Genomic DNA, 14,975 nt, shown 5'->3' with positions numbered 1-14,975 from the left:
GAATAATTTTTTCTACTTCAAAGCACCATCTCTTTATTGGGTCATTTTAATTATTGAACATGGGTTAGAAGCTATTCACATAATGCTACCACTGTCTTTTTCATGAAAAATGTATAGGTCTGATTTAGACTACATTAACTTGAGAAGAGTAAGATACAGGGGAGAGTATAAGGAAAGGGAAAGAGGCCAGGGGATACAGCACTCATCAGTATAAGGTAATGAGAGGAAGGTAGTAAGACTTTTTGAGCTGACGTTTCTTTCTTTCCTGCTGGAAAGGAACCATCAAGACGCCTGATTCCCAGTTCAAGTAATACCACAACAGATTGCCTTGCTTCTCAAATTACCTTCTACCTAATACACAGCAGCAGAATTACACAGCATTATTAGTAATGCTTGTGTCATTGCCAACCCAAGACAACCAAGTGTTGTGAATAATCACTGTGAAAACAAATTGACCCTTGTTCTACAACAGGGGTCAGCAAACTATCTGGTCCTGTTCAGACTACGACTGGTAGGAAGAGGACATTTCAATTCCCACTCAACCCTCTTCCCACAAAATCACAATCCCATGGCTTGGCAAACTTTCTCTATAAAGGGCTGGAAAATAAATATTTTCAACTTTAAGGACCAGATGGCCTCTGCCACTATTAAATTCTGCTGCTGATGCCCCAAAAGAGCCAAAGACAACACACAGATGACAGGGTATGGCTGTGTTCTAATAAACCTTTATTTATAAAGAAATGCAGTAAGTGGGCTTTGTCCCATAAGCCATAGTTTTTAACCCCTATTTAGATAAGTGCCAGATAGCAGAAATGTTGTATGGCTTACTTTCTCATACACAAGTCACTAGCCACATGTGACTATTAAATACTTCAAATATGGCTAGTGTGTCTAAGAAACTACATTTTAAATTTTACATAATTTCAGTTAAGTTTGATTGGCCACCTGTGGCTAGTGGCTACAGTATTGGCACAGTTCTGGACTAGATACACTGTAGCTTCTTCAAGAGAGATACAAGCTGTCTTCCAATTTATGGCAGAGCTCAAATTTTAACCGTGTAAAATAAAATATCTGTGCTTCTAATTTCCCAATGAAACCACACAGAACTGAAAATGATGTTTCTTAAATGTGAAATATCTACATCACTGAGGTCAATGTGACCATTTTGGTTTACAGTGATCAAACAACTGCCTACGAGCCAGGGTCAAGTGCACAGGGGCTGAGTCACACACATGCCAAGACCCATCCAATCTGGAGGTTGTTTCCTTTCACCTCAAGACACTCTGCTGCACCTTCACTGAGGGCATAGGCCTACTCAATGGCCCCCTTAAATCCAAGGAAAATCTAAACCTCCCCACACACAATTATGAAGGCATGGCTTAAAGAGCACAAGTGCAACTCAATTAGACTGCCTTCTCCCACAGAAACCACAAATCAGCCTTAACCCCCAAAATCAGGGAGATTCACCACATTCTTTGCTATTGTCCACATGCAATAATTTATTTTCTGGCAGCTGTTTTACTTACATAACTAGCTTGTCTTTTGCTTTTCTTAGCAAGCCCAAAGATATAACTCAATGAAGAGAAGCAAGGAAATAGGATAGTAACATGTATTTGGTTTTCTTCTAAGTATGAATAAGAAGTAACAAACCAATATTTCTTTTAAAAAAACTCACACAAATATCAACTTTCTTCAATAGGTAAAAGAATCTTTAAAATTGAGGATACTCTTTAGGAAGTAAGAAACCCCTCGAATCACAGAGAGGAACCTATACAGATACACAGCAAGTAAGGCAAATGACATTGCAACTTTTTCATGATTTTGATAATACCATTATAGATCCAACCATTTATTTATGGTTCCCAAATCCAAAAACTCTGTAAAATGAAAAAAAAAAAAATTCCAGTGTAAAACAAACTCTTTTGGGGTGGCACAACCTGACATGAACTAATAGGATGCTACTCACACAGTTTTTATTTACCCTACTTTAGTGTGAGCAATTTTTTTTTCTGCAGAAATAGTCATTTATTTGTTATAGGGTGTTGCTATATCCCCACTGGGAGTGTTATGCAATCTGTGATATGGGTCTTACCTTTCCAAAATCCCTGGAACATCTGATATCCAAAACACATCTGGCCCCAGGGGGTTGGATAAGGGATCTTCTAAAGAAAGCTGTCCAGGTAGGATATTTTCTATCAACTCAACGTCTGCTGCCTGGAATCCTGAAACAGTGCCTTACCTCGGTCTGAAGGATGGCAGCCCTCTGTTCTTTGGCAGTAAGCGACTCTTTAAGCACTTCAATGTGTTGCTTGCAATCTGAATTTTGATTGCTAAGGGTTTCAAGCTTTGTTTGTAAGGCAAGAAGTTCTGACTCCTTCTTTGAAAGTTCCTGCTTCAGCTGATCAATCTGTGAAACAACAATATTGCAAGAAATTAGAAGCCACATTCCTACTCTTTACATTTGTGAGCTGCTGATTTCTCTTAATTTTCAACAGCTAATGATCATTACTTCAACAAGGTAAACCAACAAGTTTGCTTGAAAAGAAGGCCTTGGAAGTTCTTAGAGGATGCAGAGGCTCTATAAAGGTAGTCAAGAGCATAATAAACAGAAAAGTAAGGTCAGCAAACTGTCTTCCACCTTCCATCTCACTGTGGACCAAGAGTCACAGTGGAATGAAGGCTTCCTAGCCAGATCCACTCCTCATCCATGAAGCAATATAAATTATTCACCAAGATCCTCAGAAGGGGCAACAGGTTGCTAAATAAGGTAACTAACCCAAGACATACCCTGGTCCTTCTCTGCTACTCAACAGTAGAAATGATCATTCAAAGCAATCATTTGGCAAAAAAAAAAAAGAATCCTCACTCCCCCCTCCAAAAAAGTATTAAAGGCTTTTTGTTTATATTAAATACTGAAAAGACACAAAAGAACATAAAATTATAGAAAGTATAAGGAAAAATAATATGAGAAACATTCATCATTCAAATCACCAAAAAAGATCATTAGAATTATCTACATCCCAACCCATTTCTATCTTCTTCTCTCTTAATGCAGAAATAATTACCACCCTAAATTGTGTGTTTGTCATTCCCTTGCTTGTTATTACATATGTTTTTTGTCTTTAAACTTCATTTGTTCTGTGTATTTTTTTAGTACCTAGCTTTTTTCTACTCAATCTTATGTCCTAAAGATTAAATCATGTTATTGTACATACAATTTGCTCATTTTCCCTGAAGTACAGAATTCTGTTATAAGACTGCACCACAATTTGTTTGCCCATTCTGCTGTTAATAGACATTTTGGTTGGTTTCCAGGTGTTTTGCAAGAACAAAAATTGCTATTCTGAATGTTCTTATATATATATCACCTGGTACGCATAGCAAAATGATCTAGGAGTTAAATTGCTGGACTACATAGTATGCACATCTTTAACCTTACTAGATAACACCAAAATGTTTACCAATGCTGTTATACTCATATTGAGATCACAAGGAGTGTGTAAGTGTGCCAATCACTCCACATCGTTGTCAACATCTAGCGTCACCAGACTTCTACATTTTTACCAGGCTGATAGTTATGGTAGATGATCTCCAAAGAGGACTGCCACCAAGCTCTTCCTGCTTATACACACATGTTGTACTCACAACTAAAGGTGGAGTCTGTTTACTCTCCTCTTGAACCTGGGCTAAACTGTGGATTGCTTCAACCAGTAAATGCAGCCAAAGTGTTAGTTCTGGTCCTTGTCTGTAGGAGAACAGGCACATTTAGTCTCCTCTAGCTGGAAGCCGGCCACCATGTTAGAAATCCAGCCACCCTCTGACCATGATGCTATAAAGGCCATACCAGCCACATGGACAGGCCATGTAGAAAGACAGAGAGATCTAGAAGAAACTGTGGCTCCTTTTCACCTTGTTCCTGGTCTTGAAGGCAGGAATTTCAGTGTTTCATCATTAAGTTTGATGTTTGCTTTAGCTTTTTATAGGCACTCTTAAGTTACAGGAAGTTCCCTTTTATTACAACTTTGCCAAGAGTTGTTTTTTTTAATCATTAAGGAATGCTTAATATTAATAAACATTTTTTCTGCTTCTCATGATTTATCACATTTTTTCACCTTTAATATGTTATTGAAATGAATTACATTAATGAATTTTTAAAATACTCAGCTCTCCTTGCACAACTATGAAAAATCCCACTTGGTCATGATGTATTATATTTTTATATGTTACTGGATTCAGTTTACTAATATTTTGTCAGGATCTTTCATCTATGTTTATGGATAAGACTGGTTTGTAATTTTCCCATTTTGTGCTGTCCTCATCAGGTTTTAGTACCAAGTTTGCCTTCTAAATGGAGTGCTCACTCTTTTAATGTGTTCCGAAATCGTTTGTGTAAAACTGAAATTTTCTTACTGTTAACTTTCATCTAGAAATCACCAGTAAAGCTGGTATTTTCTTTCTCCGAAGACTGTTACTTACTTCATCTATTTTTTTTTTTAAGATTTTATTTATTTATTTGACAGAGAGCGAGATCACAAGTAGCCAGAGAGGCAGGCAGAGAGTGAGAGAGGAGGAAGCAGGCTCCCTGCCGAGCAGAGAGCCCGATGTGGGGCTCGATCCCAGAACCCTGGGATCATGACCTGAGCCGAAGGCAGAGGCTTTAACCCACTGAGCCACCCAAGCGCCCCTTTACTTCATCTATTTAATGGTTATAGAAATATTTGTGTTTCTAATTATTTGAGTCAATTTTGATAATAAGTTTTTTCTCCTAAGAATTTTTCATTTTATCTAAATATTCACCATTACTTAGCAGAAAAATTTTCATAAAACCCATTTATCTTTCAATACCCATGGCATCTATGACTCTTCTATTTCATTCCTAATATTCTTTAATTTTACTCTTTTCTTTGATGCGGCTCTGCAGAGGCATGTCACATTAAATAATCTCTTCAAAGAGCCAATTTTGGCTGTGTCAATCATCCAACATTATTCTTTTCTTTTCTTTCTTTCTTTCTTTCTTTCTTTCCTTTTTTTTTTAAGATTGTATTTATTTATCTGGGAGAGAGAACACATGAGAGAGAGAGAGAGATCACAAGCAGGGGGAAGGGGAGGCAGAGGGAAAAGCAGACTCCCTGCCAAAAAGGGAGCCCTACCTGGGACTCAATCCCGGGGCCCTAGGAACATGACCTGAGCAGAAGGCAGACACTTAATGACTGAGCCACCCAGGCACCCCGAACATTCTTATTTTCTATTTCATTAATTTGAGTGCTTATTTTTTGAATTTCCTTCCTACTGCTTTCTTTGGTTGGATACTTATCTCACTAATTTTCACTCCTTTTTCTTTCCATATATGTGTTTTAAAACTATAAATTTCCCTGTAACATTTTAGCTTGATATGTAGTATTGACATTTTTATTCCATCATAAATATTTTCTGACTTCCGTTATTATTTATTCTTCAACTCACAAATAATTCAGAAATTTGCTTCTTACTCTAAAAATATATGGATGTTGGGGCGCCTGGATGGTTCAGTGGGTTAAATAAAGCCTCTGCCTTCGGCTCAGGTCATGATCCCAGAGTCCTAGGATCGAGCCCCGAGTCAGGCTCTCTGCTCAGCAGGAAGCCTGCTTCCCTCCCTCTCTCTCTGCCTGCCTCTCTGCCTACTTGTGATCTCTGTCAAATAAATAAATAAAATCTTTAAAATATATATATATATTTTTATATATGGATGTTTCCTAGTTATCTTTGTGTTTTTTCTTGCTTGTTTGCTTTGTGAATAGAGGATAAGGTCTGTTTGATACTAATCATTTGAAATTGGTGTGATTGCTTTATGACAGAGTATGTGATCAGTTATCATAAATGTGCTTTGTATACTGTCTACTAGAAAAGAATCTGTATCTAAAAAATTACTGAGTGCAATAATCTATATTTATTGGCTTGAAAATGGTTTCCTTGCTATATTTATTGGCTTGAAAATGGTTTCCTTGCCATAAAGTCTATGACACCTTTCTTAAGTTAATATTCGGTTGGTGTATCTTTTTTTCACTTTCAATGTATCATTAACTTTATGTTGTAGATGTCTCTTGTAATAGCATATACCCAGATTCTTTTATCCTGATAAAATTAAATGGAGCATTTATTATCATTACAGATATATGTGATTTTATTTCAACCATCTTACCTTGTGCTTTCTAAATATACTGCCATTTCTATTACTTCTCTTTTAATTCTTGCCTTTTGAAAGAATTTTTTTCCAATTCCATTTTTTATTCTTTTTTTGCCTCTACTCATTTAAAAGTTATACCTTTATTTATATTTATTTTATGTTTATTTCATTTATTTCTAATCCTTAGGTTACTACCCTAGAAAGTATAGCATACTTACATTTTTTTATTCACTCATCATATTTAATATTTTAAGTCCAGTAGATTTTCTGATACATGGTTTACCTAAGTCTAAAGTCAACCTATGCTTACATTCTTTCTGAATAACAGAAGGATCTTAAGACGCTTTAAGTTCAGCCACCATCCCCTTGACAGTAATGTAGATTACTACATTATGTAGTAATCTACATTACTGTCATGTATTTCAGTTCTTCCCTATTTTGTTTTTAATTCATCATTACTTTTTTACAGTCTGTGTTTGTTTAGATTTATTTATTTGTTACTTGTTCCTGCATCTCAGATATTGTCAGAAATCTCCTTTTGCCTAAAATCCAACATTTAAAATTCTTTTAATAGGATTTTATTGGTGGCAAACTCAATTTTTATCTAAAAATATCCCAACAACTTTTTAAAATATTATTGCTCATTATTAAAAGAAATTTTCTAGGTTAAGAGATACTTTTCTCAGCCATCTTCTGGCTAACAAAAGCTATTAAGAAGTCAAGCTATCACTCCAAATTCATTGCTTTATAGGTGTTGGGACTTTCTTCCATTAGCTGCCTTTTTAAATAGTTTTATTGAAATATAATTTATATGCTATACAGTTCAACTGCTTCAAGAGTAGAAATGATGGTTTTTAGTATATCAACAGAATTGTGCAACCATCATAATCACAATTTAGATCATTTGCTTCATCCCAAAATGAAACCTAGTAACAATTAGAAGTCACTCTCCATATTTTCCACCTTCCAACCCCAGACCTAGGCAACTAATAATCTACTTTCTGTCTATTCTAGGAATTTTATATAAATGGAATCTTACAATATACATACTTTGTGACTGCCTTCTCTCACATAGCACAATGTTTCAAGATTCATCCATGTTGGAGTATGTATCTGTACTTCATTCCTTTTTATTGTTGAGTAATAAATATTATACTGAATGAATATACCACATTTTGTCTATCCATTTACCAGCTGAGGGGGACACTCAGGTTGTTTCCATGTTCTGGTTATTATGAATAATGCTCCTAAGAATATTCATATGCAAGTCTGTGTGAACATAACATTTTTATTTCTCTTGGGTGTATATATAGGTGTGGAATTGCTGGGTCATATGATATGTTTTCCAAAATGTACCATTTTATGTTCCCACTAGCAATATATGAGGGTTCTAATTTCATCATATTCTCACCAACACTTGTTAGTACGTCTTTTTAATTATTGCCATTCCAGTGGGTATGAAGTAATACCTCATTGTGGTTTTGATTTCTCTAATGACTAATGATATTAAGCATGTTTTAATTTACTCATAAGTCATTACTGTATCTTCTTCAGACAGGTGTTCTGTTTTTAAAAACCTTTTTATTTTTGCATCTGAGATTTGATGGCTTTACTCTCATGCAAACAGATTTCTTTTTATTTATCCTCTCTGGGGTACTCTGAGCTTCCTGATTTTATGGACTGGTACCTGTAGCAGTTTTGGAAAATTCTCTGCTTTCTGCTCTTCAAATATGTCTTCAGTGTAGTGACTCTGTCCCCACTCCCCACCTCTCTTTCCTTCTGAACTCTGATTAAACATATGCCAGATCTTCTTATTCTGTCTTCTATGTATCTTAACATATGTTTCATGTATTTCTTTTTATTTACTTTATTCTACTCTATTTTCTAGTTCATTACAAGTCTTCTCTGCTACAATCACCCTGAAATTAAACCTAGTCATTAAACTTAAATTTCCATTTTTATATTTTCCCATATCTAGACATATTGGGGGGGTTCTCTTTAAATATGCTTGGCATTCTTGTAGTTTCTTGACCCTTATTCATGTTTTCAATCCTCTATTTTATTTACTTAAACATATTAAACATACTTATTTCATAGTGTTTGTCTTGAAATTCCCATTTCTGATGTCCTTGCCTTTTAGTTCTGCTGTTTATTCTTTGTACCAGCTATCAATTATGACAGTTTGGTTTCTGTCCGGGTTTGTGATTTTTAAAAAATTTTTTCTGTGACTCATGTTTTTTAGAACTTTATCTGGAGAAAAACTTTGAGGTCTAAGTTGAACTTGTGGCCCTTCAGAGCTTTTGTCTCTGCCAATACCTGGGCACTATCAACTAAGGGCCCCATTAAACTCCATTCTTTACTTGAAGTTTTTGGATCACCTTATACTGCACATCTATGCAAGAGCCCTCTGTGGTTATGGATTCTTAAAGCTCGTTTTTTTTTTTTAACTTTCACTTGGCTCAAAGTCTTAAAATAGGTAATTTTCCCTGGATTCCCCTAATATAGGTGGGAGGAAAGCACAATGGGAAGGTTTTTAGTTTATCCTATAATAAGAGTCTCTGGGACCCCAGTTTAATGTGATAGTGGTAGTGGAATTCCTATTTGACTCTTCATCTTCAACAGACTCAGGCTTCTATCTCTTTCCTTCAATGTTCCCATAACTGTAGAAACTAATGCTTAAGTTCACCTGTCTAGGAAATGCCAATAAGAAGATAGAACCAGTGTTCTGTTATCACTCCAGCCCCCTGCTTTGGCTTAGTTTGGCTCTTGAGATATTTTTCTGACTTGAGAGTTCATAAGTACATTTTATTAAGATTTTATTTATTTATTTGATAATGAGAGAGAGAGAGAGAGAGCATGAGAAGTGGGAGGGTCAGGGGGAGAAGCAGACTTCCTGCTGAGCAGGGAGCCCGATGCGAGACTCAATCCCAGGACTCCAGGATCATGACCTGAGCCGAAGGCAGTTACCTAAACAACTGAACCACCCAGGCATCCCTATAAGTACATTTTAAAATATATGTTTTAGGGGCACCTGGGTGGCTCAGTGGGTTAAGGCCTCTGCCTTCAGCTCAGCTCATAATCTCAGGGTCCTGGGATCCAGCCTGGTGGCAGGCTCTCTGCTCAGCAGGGAGCCTGTTTCCCTTCCTCTTTCTCTGCCTGCTTGTGATTTCTGTCTGTCAAATAAATTTTTTAAAAAATCTTAAAATAAAATAAAATATATGTTTTGAAAATATATTTTATCCAACATTTTTTGTTCTTTTCAAAACTAAATGTGGCATAAAAAAGAACAAATTTGCTGACAATAACTGCTGAGAATGAACAGAGTAGGATGCTTACAAATAAATAGGACCCCCTTTTTTGGAATTGTTCAGGTTGTGCAACTCACTAGAAAGGTTGAGGTGGAATCCCATTTGCAGGATGAAGTCAGACTAGAGCAGGGGAGAAATGGGTTTTATCTTACTTGCCAAATATAGAGATTTGGTAGTGACCAGCAGTCTTGAGAAGGATTCTGAATATGTTTAAAGATGCACTGAAAAAGAGTTGTGATTGATTATCAATATGCTCTGGGTATGTGTGAACAGATGGTGGCACTGATCACGTAGATGAAATCCATGAAACACATTTCTTCTTTATAATTTAATGAATCATGAGTCTATGATCATTTTCACCTGTAATAAAAGTAATTTCTCTCTTTCCCTCTTTCTCTCTCTCTCATACAACAAGAACAGAGTATAAATTTAAAAAGGGAAAATCTGGATTAAGATTAACTAAAATTATAAAGGAAATAAAATCTGTTGTGATCAGCAAGATCAGCATTCTTCACGTGGGGTATGGTTCTAAATCACATGCAGTTGTAGCTGCCAGCACAGTATAGAGTTGATTCCACATATGAAACTGATTCATCTTAAAATAAAGCTTAAAAAAAAACTTTGAACTTTATATGCTTAAGCAAAGATGATGTTTATAGTATAAAAAAATGATTTGAGGTAACTTCTACAAGTATCAGGGTAGAAATTTAGTGTGGGAATGGGGTATTAAGAGAGGAATTTGAATGAAATTAAGTTGATCAACAGAGTGGTATTTAATAGGAAGGAAGAACATGACAAGTTCTACATACACCTACTTTATTCAATAAAAATAGACTGATAATGATAGAACTATTTCAGCCTATAAATATTAAATAGACAGTTGCTTTAAATAGTTTTCAGACCATCATTGCCATGAGGTAAATTTCAAATAAATATTTTACGCAGACAATAACAGAAAAGGGCTTTTCTAAGGGGAATATAGTTACAGGGTAGAAAATCATATTCATCCATAAAAATATGCTTTTTGCTTCTTTTATAGCCATAAACTCAATAAAAATGGAAAGTGATGCAATCAAACATACATGAGAACTGAGGCTGGGGAAGGTCTGTCTCAGTGATGGCAAGAAGAAAAGCCAATAGGAATTACATCACACGCTTTATATGAAGTCCATGTGGACATCAGGAACACTTCATCTCGTCTGAAAGTTCTTCCACCGCTTACGTCTGTGACACAACCAACACCCTTAAAACACTCCCTTGCCAAGGAAAACAGCTTCTTTTTCACTGCAGATATGGCCCTCATGTCTAGAAAGTGATATGCTTATTATCATGCAGTTTGGGTTATGAGGTTTGCAATCCTTCAGAGGTTAATAAGAAAATGTGTTACAAATTCAGAATGAAAGAGGAGCTCTAGGACAGCAGAGTGGTGTCAAACTCCTAAAACAGAGGGAGTGACTAATACAGAAGTACTGAGATCAGTAGATGAAAAATGTGTTACATTAGGAACAAAGCCTTGTATGGAATAGGGGATGCCATCATTCTTTCCCTACAGAAAAACAATTATTTATATGGTACATTCCATTCTTAAAGGCTTAACAGTGCTCTGAAGGTAACTCATGGCCTCATAGATTCTGTCTGCGCAGTCTGAGTCCTCCAAGTTTTCAGGATTGAATCTCAGTTCTCAGGGAAAACGTGCATGTGCCAAAGGGATTAAAGATTTCCATCCTGGCCAACTATGTCTCGTATTTGTGCCTGTGCACAAGTTGAGACTCTAAACTATACTTTTACATTTTTGCAATTCACCTTCCACCTTTGCAAACATGTTATGTCACAGTTTTTCTATGACATCATATTTATAAAAGCAATTTGGGTCTTCACTTCTACTTAATTTAATCACAAAGCTTTCAAGAGGTCCTACCAGTCCTAGTCATCTGTTCAGCATCAAAATGGAGGTGCATGCCATTTCACAGGGCCATTTAAAACACTTCCTTTCCCTCCAAACCTACATGCTTTACTCATTTTAATAACTAATGCAAGCAGCACTCCCTTCACATTTCACAACACTGTTTCTATTTTAATTTTTCATTGAAACATTTAAAATTATCTATTTCAACAAAGTTTTATATCTAGAAATGAGTTCACATACATAATTATTATTAGCTACATTTATTACCTACTTGGAACAATTATATATTGAGATTGACTTGAGGTCATGCCCTGTCAATGAAGAGCAATCAAATTTTAAGTCAATTTTATCAGTCAATGGGTTATAAAAACAATTTTTGATTAAAATTTCAAAAAAAAAAGTCAAATGAGAATGTAAATATGTGTTTATCTAATTTTAGGAGCTTTTTTCATGATCAAGTTGGATTTTTTTTTTACTTATTTTTTTATTTTTATTTAGAACCATGATAGAGATCATTTTAGACCTCTATTGAGAAATACTCAGATGGAAGACCACCTCCAAGGCTGCTGCCTTTGCAAACAGTTATCACTCTGAAGGCACCCTTCCAAAACACCAAGTAAAAAAGAAGTTCTCCAGGCTCTTTTAAAAGCTTTCTACATATTTATCACAAACAGCAAGAAGAAGTAACAATATTTCGCTGTAATTTCAGATTTGGTTCGTAGATTTCCATTCCCCTCCTTAGGCAGGATCTCAGAAGAATTTCTGAAATGTTCTACCAGGACTCTGAGACTGTATAAACTGTAACAATTTCTAAAGTCAACTATGCCTGCATTTTTTTTGCTAGTCCAGATCCAAAGTCGCTTTCTAATTTCCACTTCTATCACTGCCTCACTAAACCCTTGAGTTTCACAATTACATTTCTATTTCACCCAGGTAAGCTTCCGAGCCTCTAGGTGTTTGCAGCTGAAATCTAACATTTCCTTCCTTTTTTGGAAAACCTGCCATTTCCATTGAATGGAGTTCTTCCCACTTCCTCTTCTGTGTGGGGTTGGGGTGGGACAGTATTTTTACTTACCCTTCTTGGTTTGCTCAGTCACTGATTTGAGTTTGCATTCCTCAACCAGACCTGTCATTGCTATTTTGCCAATCTGGTTATTTAGACCCAAAAAACCCACAAAAAACAAAAACAACAAACAACAAACAAATAAACAAACAAAAAAACAAAAACAAAAAACCACTAAGCAAACTTAAACTACTTGTATTACTCCATCCAGAAGTAAACTCTCCTCTCATCAAATCTTCAGGGTAGTTTGTCCAGGACATTTCTTACTTTCCCAATTAAGTGGTCAGAATTGGCTTTGAAGTAAGAAACATTTTGAATATGCACTACTTTTAGAGCCCTTCAGTAGCTAGCTCAATGTCATGTGCTAAAAACAAGGTTTAATAAGTCTTTGGGAACCACAGAGCTCAAAAATCCACCATTAAAAGCTTTATCCATACAATTCTGTGCAAGTGAAAGAGTTCAAAGACTGTAATGATGAACTAAACAATTATTCTATCAGTGTGTACAACCAACTATTGCAAAAATTAACCCTTCAGTTATCTCTAATAATGTTGACAAGCAACATATTCATATAAATCTTGTAGAAAAGTTATCCAGGTGTGCCTGGGTGGCTCAGTTGCTTATGTGTCTGCTCTTGGCTCAGGTTATGATCCAGGGTCCTGGGATTGAGCCATTCACCAGGGTCCCTGCTCACCAGAGAACCTGCTTCTCCCTCTGCCTGCTGCTCCCCCTTCTTGTTCTCTCTCTGTGTCAAATAAATAAAATCTTTTTTTAAAAAGTTATCCAGATAGGCCACAACAGGCCATAAACTATGTTAATAATCTAATTTTAGAGGACATCAATCCATGCCTCTAAAATTTAATAAATTCCATGACAAGTGATTCACCTGACTGGAATCAGTTCACACAGCCTCCAGGATCCCAAAAATCACAAAACACAAGCACTCAGGACTAAAATGTTTAGCAGTAGCTATGTTTTTTGTTTTGTTTTTATTTTTTTTAAGAAGCTATGTCTTCATAGACCGGCTCAACCATATCCATCCTCTCCTCTCAAAGCAGAAATAAGAAAAATAAGCAATTGAAGTAATGATAGAAAGTATAAACAATGAATGTTAAGAGTTAATCCAATAAGAACATTCTTTCAATGGAGAAGATATAAAAAGTTAATTCTGACTAATACTTTTTGCTATCTTTATCAGTCTGTACGGGACTTCTGCATGACTTTATAAAATCTTGTTTTTATTTGTATTCTTAGAAATCAATTTTCCCCATTAAACAAGTCAAATACAACATTCATTATTATTATTATTATTATTGATATTATTATTATTGTTTGCTTATACTTCTTTAATAAAAATGGGAATAATTATTAGCTACTTTTTTGAACCAAGCATTTTAGTTACATTATTTCATTTAAGCCTGTGAGTCTCCCACTAAGGTTTGTCATGTTGCCCCATTTTGTAGAAGAACAAAGTGGCTGAGCGACATAAGTTACCCTTCAAGACCATGCAACTAGCAATGACAGGCTAGAGATTGGCCAGAGTCCACTTTATGTGTCTATACTCTTCCATCTTACTCCATTTCTCTCCTCAAACATCCTTCTGACCTGACAACTTTTGGAATTCTAAAAAGTAACCAAACATTAAAAGTTAAAACAAACTCAAAGACCAATGGTCTCTCAGACACCTGGCAGGTAATAAAGGCCTATTTGCTGAATGTTTTATTTACCTAAATAAATTTCATGGTATTTTTAGCTGTAAAGGAACTATCTCCCACTGTTGAATGACAGGACAGGGAGGAAAAGTTTAAGCCAAAACAATAATTCTGCCCAAACGTTATGAGTTCACACTTATCTTCATAGCTTAATCCCAGAATGAATGGTCATTGTTTGGTCAACAGGCCACCCTACCACTGGTCTTGCTACACCTCAGCTCAACTTTCTGAGAGGGAAGGACTACAAAAAAGAAATTGGAAGAGAGGGCTGAACAGGGAAGCCCACTTTGCATTTTGTGGAACTCCCTGAAAGGAAGAGGTTACATTCAAATCCAATGGACATTCTCCTCAGATCTCACTCTACTCCTTCATCTAAACTTTTGACATAATCTCAACATCAATTTACAAATGTAAAGTAAGCAAAATTTTTGTTTTTCCTCTAGAGAAATGCACATACACACACACATAGACATGGTGAAGTAGATGTTATGTATTACTTCTTCTCTGTAATTTGCAAATTCTCTGCAATGAGTATGCATGTATATCACAATGATAAAAATCATACCACCATTTCAATATTTCCTCTCTCCACTTCTACTACTTCCTCATAGAACTCTTACCCCTTCTGCATTTTATAAGGCAATAAACAAAAGTCAAACCTGGAACAGTAACGGGGTGTTTAAGAGTACATGGTAGAAAAAAGAAAAACGAATTTTAATTGTTGCAATTATTATTTCAAAAGCAAAATAATTTCAATCCAGGGATAAATAAAAGCTTCCCAAAGTCTCAAAAGACCTACTTGGGGCTATTCAAAAATTAAGTA

The 14,975-nt window shown here is 35.7% G+C and overlaps 1 protein-coding gene across 7 annotated transcripts in view; it reads right to left on the bottom strand.

Annotated features, from left to right (window-relative positions):
• ERC2 (ELKS/RAB6-interacting/CAST family member 2) overlaps positions 1-14,975 on the bottom strand; it is a 923,400-nt gene that overhangs the window by 600,622 nt on the left and 307,803 nt on the right. For all 7 annotated transcript variants that reach the window (XM_045078756.1, XM_045078755.1, XM_045078764.1 and 4 more), the window contains one exon: positions 2,240-2,407. In XM_045078756.1, the coding sequence (XP_044934691.1) occupies positions 2,240-2,407 (168 nt within the window). The remainder of the gene's footprint in view (positions 1-2,239; positions 2,408-14,975) is intronic.

The sequence above is a fragment of the Mustela putorius genome, unplaced genomic scaffold (assembly GCF_011764305.1).
Source record: "Mustela putorius furo isolate JIRA1106 unplaced genomic scaffold, ASM1176430v1.1 tig00000095_pilon_pilon_pilon, whole genome shotgun sequence".
Lineage (NCBI taxonomy): Eukaryota > Metazoa > Chordata > Mammalia > Carnivora > Mustelidae > Mustela > Mustela putorius.
The sequence above is the reverse complement of the archived record's forward strand: the minus strand, read 5'-3'. Positions and strand labels throughout refer to the sequence as shown.